Genomic DNA, 6,056 nt, shown 5'->3' with positions numbered 1-6,056 from the left:
TTATTGCACATGCACTCTTTACCCAAGAGTCTCTTTACAGTAAATGGAGACCACAATTGGTGTTTCTCAATCTAGTCTTTTTCCTCTAGTTCTTCCTCTAGTCTTATTTAAATACATCATTTAGGATACGCTAAAAGGAATTCTATTGGAAGAGAAAACACCTCAGAAAGTGGAGAAAGTGGCATGGAGAGAGTGACAAATGAGGAGACGTGGGAAGTAAAGGTAAGCAAGACAGGGAGGAGGGAAAGGTCCTCAGTCACTGACCACTTTCTCGCTGAAAACCAGTTTTGGTAAATCATTCTGGCTGTGAGGGGGAAAAACAAAAGAAGATTTAAAAAGCAACACAAAAGAGGGGAAGGACCAAAAGGGAAAACCTATGGGCTTGCTTCTTTCAGGAGCCTCACCTTTACCTTCCCGTCCCTGACGGTTACAGCCCTGACCAGCTCTTCCCTGTTTGTAAGGAGGAAGTCCCACAGGGCACTTCACCTCATGGCATCACAGTCACCCTTGTAAGGAAGACATCCCCAATGAGCTCCAAACCCCTCCTGGGTGGTTTGCACCTCACTCTCTTGCCCCTTCAGCAAATGCTGGGATAGTTTAGGTCGGCCATGAGGACCAGGGCCTGCAAACATGAGGTTTCTTCCAGGTGTCTGAAGAAGGCCTCATCTGCTTCCTCTTCCTGGTCAGGGGATCCATAGCAGACATCCACCCACCACAGCGGTGCCCATGTCCTGCCCTCTCGTGCTGGCCCTTCAGCTCTCAGTTGACTCATCACCTCCCCCCAGGCAGAGCCCCACGTGTTCCTGCTGCTCTCTCCCAGAAAGGGCAACTTCCCCTCTGGGTCCAGACCTATGGCTTGACCAGTACCAGACCCACAGTTTCTCTAGGAAGGAGTATTTGTAGTGCCCTGCAACTCCTCATGCTGTTCTCTTGTGAGAGACACCCCAGTCAAGATGAGCCAGCTGCGTGCAAACATTAAAAGCTGAGTAAATGGTGCTTCAGTCCACCGGGACCTTGAGAAACTCTGGGATTCGGGCAGTGGAAGTCCCTTGAAGTTTTACAGGGAGAAGTGGTCAGTCCTGCCTTGGTGGGTGCTGGGGGGGAAGGGGGAGAATAAGCCCATACATCAGCACAGGCTGGGACCTGACGGGCTGAGCAGAGACTCTGAGGAGAAGGGCCTGGGCACTACGAGGGATGCCCTACGAGCCCGTAGAGTAGGGACACTATGAACAAGGCCAGCTGCATATGGGGCTGCATTAGGAGGAGTGTGGGCCACCCAGAGAACCTGAGTTCTCATCCCCCTCAACTCAGCACCGGTGTGGCCCCACACATGTGGCTGTGTCCCAGTGTGTCGCTCCCCATTTCTGAGAAGTAGTGATGAACTAGAGAGTGCTGAGTGGAGGTCTGCCAAGGTGGGGTTCGGGACCTCGTGCACGTGACCTGTGTGGGGTGGCTGAGGGATGTGCAGTTCCTTGGCCCAGCACTGTGGGGGCTCCAGGCAGTATTGCAGTAACCTGAGAGTGTTTGAAGGCTGCTTTCAGAGATGATGGGCCTTTCCTTTCTCGTAAGGTACAGCATGAGAAAGAAATAGCGATGCAACGTGCAGCTGGGGAGGTCCAGACTGCACATGAGGAAGAAGAAATGTCACTCCAAGGGCTGTGCTGTGGTGTAACAAGTCACCCAGAGGGAGACGGGATCAGCCCGTGGCTTTGTGTTTCAAGGAACAGCCAGGGAGGACGGAGAGACATCAGTAAAGGAAGGAAGATGCTGAGGTGAGAGCAAGGTGTGGTGGCAGGGTGGAGGTCTACAGCCTGCAGAGAAAGAGGTGCAGGTGTGGGACACTGTAGGACAGCCTGTGGTGGAGCTGATAGAGGGATGAAGAAAGCCTGAAACGCACCAACAGGGATGAGCTCTTTCTGCCCTCGGCTATGGCTGTTGTCTCTGCCACCGATGCCTGTGAGGAAGCACTTTATCCTGACAGCATTAGTGTCTCATTGCCTCCCCTTCCCCACCCAAGAGCCTGGGAGCTGTTGTTGCATAGTCCTACCGTTGAGCATCCCCACATCTCACTGCCCCAGGAAGAGCCCTGAGTTACTTTTGAGGGACAGGATCTCCCTTTCCAAGGGCTGGGGGTCACGGCTTCACCCTTTGGCTGAATGGAACCCATCCAGGTTTACTCCGAATGTGTTCCACCTGGACATTCCCTTTGCCTATCTGTCATCTCTGCCTCCAGTTGACTGCTCTAACCAGCCACTGGGGAGGCTTTGTCAGTCATGGTCCTCAGTGGGACCCATTGACGCTCCAGGGAACTTTGGGTTTTGAATCTGACATTAAAAGGCCTTTGGCTGGTCCTCTGCGTCTGAGCTGGGCTGGGCTCCTGGCATGGAGGGAGCTGATGGCAAGCGGGCAGCGCTGCAGAGAGACAGCTCTGCCCAGGAGCAGCTCCTCTGCCAAGCGCAGCAGGGCTGAGGGCACTGCCTGCAGGCAGCGAGGGCAGAGGAGGGAGGCAGAAAAAGGTTTAAAGGCAGTCAGGAGTGGGAGGATGCTGAGTGCTCAAGAGAGGAGAAGTCTTTGCAGTCCTTGACACAGTAAGTCTCTGGGTGCAGGGCAATGCAGCTGCAGTTTGTGAAGGGATCTCCTAAAGCTGGCATAACCCACAGCCTGTGGGCTCTCTGTCTTCTACAGAGGAGGAGGACGTGCTCAGAGCAGGGCTTCCCTGCTGCACCATCAGAGGGACAGGGCATGACAGGGACAGGGGCGGCTGCAGGGGTGTGAAGGTGGGTGTGCAGCCAGGGGTGGCCACGGTTGTCCCTCAGAGCAGGGTCCCTGTGCTGCAGGGATCTGTTTGCCGGGGCAGGGACTCTGCCGCCTGCCAGGGTCAGCTCTCAGCCTGCCCGGGGAGCTCCTCATGGCACTGCGGGGAGAAGCTGTGGGTAAGAGGAGTGACCTCTGCCAGGGCAGGGTCCTTCTTTTGTGAGAAGGTGCTGCATGGGCCAGGGCAGCTCACAGCTCCACATCACACCAGGACATTGGCAGAGGCAGCATTTCAAGAGCAATGGTCAAGGCAGTGCCTATCCTAGAGCTGAAGAGCTTTCCAGGATTTGTGATCTCAGCTTGCTTCTAAGGGAAAGGAGAAAGGGGCTCTAAAGGTTAAGACTGAGCCTCCTGACCTGTTGCACTGAGGGATCAGCAGATCTGCCAAAAGCCTCGTAAGTGCCTTCCCCCACTCCTCTACCTACAGACAGCACCGGCATCACCTTTGCTTGCGGCATCAGTGCTTATCTGAACTACTCCTTAGGACCTGCTGACAGGGAGGTGCCTCTGAGCAGTGCCCTTCTGCCAGGAGGTGCCTGCAGGGCAGAGCTGAGCACAGAGCGGGTGGGATGGGGTCTGTGAGCACTGGCAGGGAGGAGACTTGGAGACAGAGAAACAGCTCCCAGCAGGGACAACTCCAGGAAGCAGAGAGCCAGGCCACCCCTCTGCATCACTCTCTGCTCAGCTGCACAGGGAGAGAGGGAAGAGTTTGGAGAAATGGACTTTGAAACTGGACTCTTCTGAGCTCAGAAAACTCCCGTTTCTTCTTCAAGAAGGTTTCTAGTGAGAACATCCTCTAACAGAGAGACGTGTAAGCAGAGGGCACCTGTGTGGTGACCAGCAGGTCACTCATGGGCAGACCGGCTCTCCTGACTCTGCATTAGGGCACAGGGAGCCCATTTGTCGCTCAGGGCTCACCAGTGGTCAGGCTGAGAGCAATGGGAAAGATGAGGATTTCTGCCCCTTCAGAGCAAGTGCCCTCACTCAGCAGCAAAAACCTGAGCTCACAAAAAAGATGAGTGGAGCTCCCTCAAAGAGAAGTAATTCTGAGGGGGTGTTGGGGGAACTAGCTTAGGATTGACTCAAGAAGTCAGCTGTAACTTGTCAATGTCTTCTCCTCTTTCAATGGTCAGCCATGCCCAGAGGCACCAAATGTCCAACAGCAGCTCCATCACCCAGTTCCTCCTCCTGGCATTTGCAGACACATGGGAGTTGCAGCTCTTGCACTTCAGGCTCTTCCTGGGCATCTACCTGGCTGCCCTCCTGGGCAACGGCCTCATCATCACCACCATTGCCTGTGACCACCGCCTCCACACCCCCATGTACTTCTTCCTCTTCAACCTCGCCCTCCTCGACCTGGGCTCCATCTCCACCACTGTACCCAAAGCCATGGCCAATTCTCTCTCGGACACCAGGGCCATCTCCTATGCAGGATGTGCTGCACAGGTTTTTCTCTTGCCTTTTCTGATGGTAGCAGAGTATTGTCTTCTCACCATTATGGCCTACGACCGCTACGTTGCCATCTGCAAATCCCTGCACTACGGGACCCTCCTGGGCAGCAGAGCTTGTGTCCACATGGCAGCAGCTGCCTGGGGCAGTGGGTTTCTCAATGCTCTCCTGCACACGGCCAATACATTTTCCCTGCCCCTCTGCCAGGGCAATGCCCTGGACCAGTTCTTCTGTGAAATCCCCCAGATCCTCAAGCTCTCCTGCTCACACTCCTACCTCAGGGAAGTTGGGCTTCTTGTGGTCAGTGCCTGTTTAGGCTTTGGTTGTTTTGTTTTCATCGTGCTGTCCTACGTGCAGATCTTCAGGGCCGTGCTGAGGATCCCCTCTGAGCAGGGACGGCACAAAGCCTTTTCCACGTGCCTCCCTCACCTGGCCGTGGTCTCCCTGTTTGTCAGCACTGCAGTGTTTGCCTACCTCAAGCCCCCCTCCATCTCCTCACCATCTCTGGATCTGGTGGTGGCTGTGCTGTACTCGGTGGTGCCTCCAGTAGTGAACCCCCTCATCTACAGCATGAGGAATAAGGACCTCAAGGATGCAGTGTGGAAACTGATATCTGGATGGTTTCAGAAGCATTGAGCTGCTTGTTTTCTTCTGCAAATCACTCCTAATGGAACTCATTGCAGGTTGGTTTTGGTTGTGAGTTTCTGGGGGGTTTTTTGGTTGTTTTTTTTTTTTTTTTATTTTTTATTATAATATTGTCCACAAAAAAAAGTCATTATTTTATGCCATTTCCAATTATGTATCTATTCACCTTCTGTGTGGTGTGACCCACAGGCTGTGTCTAGGAGGAGAGATGCTCTCTCTGTGTTTTAAGAAAATAAAGGACCTTCAATGTATTGTTTGATCCTTCCTTTGAGACCTTCTCTTGAGCTGCAGGGGTAGATCCTGTGTGCAGAGGTGGAGGGGAAAAGAGTCCTGGCACCGGAGCACTGACAAGGAGCACCAGCGCTTGGTCTTCCCAGAGCTGCTCACTTTCCACTTCAGCGCTCCCCTTCTTAGCTCGTCTCTTGGTATAAGGCCTGAGTGCTCTTGAAGCTTGGCGGCAGTTTTGCGGTGTGGTGGTCCTGTAGCTGCAGGCAGGGACAGGGAATGAGCGCTTCTGTGACAGAGCTGGCCTCCAAAAGAGCATTTCCATCATACCAGGGGATCTCCTCAGGGCGGTGCCTGAAGGCTCAGGTCTCTTGCCAAAATGGCTCTCAAGCGCACAGCCAGTAATTTGCATAGGAGAAAAAACATCAGTGAAGAGTGAAAGCGAGTGAGTGTGCAGGGCGGGAGCACACAGCAGTGTCCTTGCACAGCCAGGCTCCTGGGAGGGACAGGAAGGTCCAGCAGAGCAGGGTCTGGTCTGTGCCTTTGTTCACTGGACACCCTGGGGATGCTTCCCCAGGGCAATCGTCACAGACCAGCCAAGAACCACCACCATTTCCAGCACTGGCCGCTCACCCTTGCTCGGAGACGTTGCTTCTCCTTCCATGTAGGGACGCGGAGTGACTGGCTCAGAACTCCGTGTTTGCATCGTACAGACGAGGCGTAAGCATGCCCATCGTGCGGGGGTGGTGGGATGAACCTGAGTGAGCACAAATGCCATCAGCTGTTCCTAGAGGTGCCTTGAAGGCCTGTGAGACAGCGTCTGGAGGTCAGTTCACGTAGACAGTGTCCTGGTTTGAGGTAAAACAAAACTGACCTTCTTTTTAGTAACTTTACTTTTCAGTTAAACCTCTTCTGACTCTCTG

General features: G+C 54.0%; 1 protein-coding gene across 1 annotated transcript; it reads left to right on the top strand.

Annotated features, from left to right (window-relative positions):
* The first annotated feature begins 3,954 nt into the window (after positions 1–3,954).
* On the top strand, positions 3,955–4,899 carry LOC128903307 (olfactory receptor 14C36-like). The gene has a single exon (XM_054187321.1). It carries the CDS (start codon positions 3,967–3,969, stop codon positions 4,897–4,899), a length of 933 nt encoding a protein of 310 aa, XP_054043296.1. The 5' UTR covers positions 3,955–3,966.
* The last annotated feature ends 1,157 nt before the right edge of the window (positions 4,900–6,056 follow it).

The sequence above is a fragment of the Rissa tridactyla genome, unplaced genomic scaffold, assembly GCF_028500815.1.
Source record: "Rissa tridactyla isolate bRisTri1 unplaced genomic scaffold, bRisTri1.patW.cur.20221130 scaffold_29, whole genome shotgun sequence".
NCBI lineage: Eukaryota > Metazoa > Chordata > Aves > Charadriiformes > Laridae > Rissa > Rissa tridactyla.
The sequence above is the reverse complement of the archived record's forward strand: the minus strand, read 5'-3'. Positions and strand labels throughout refer to the sequence as shown.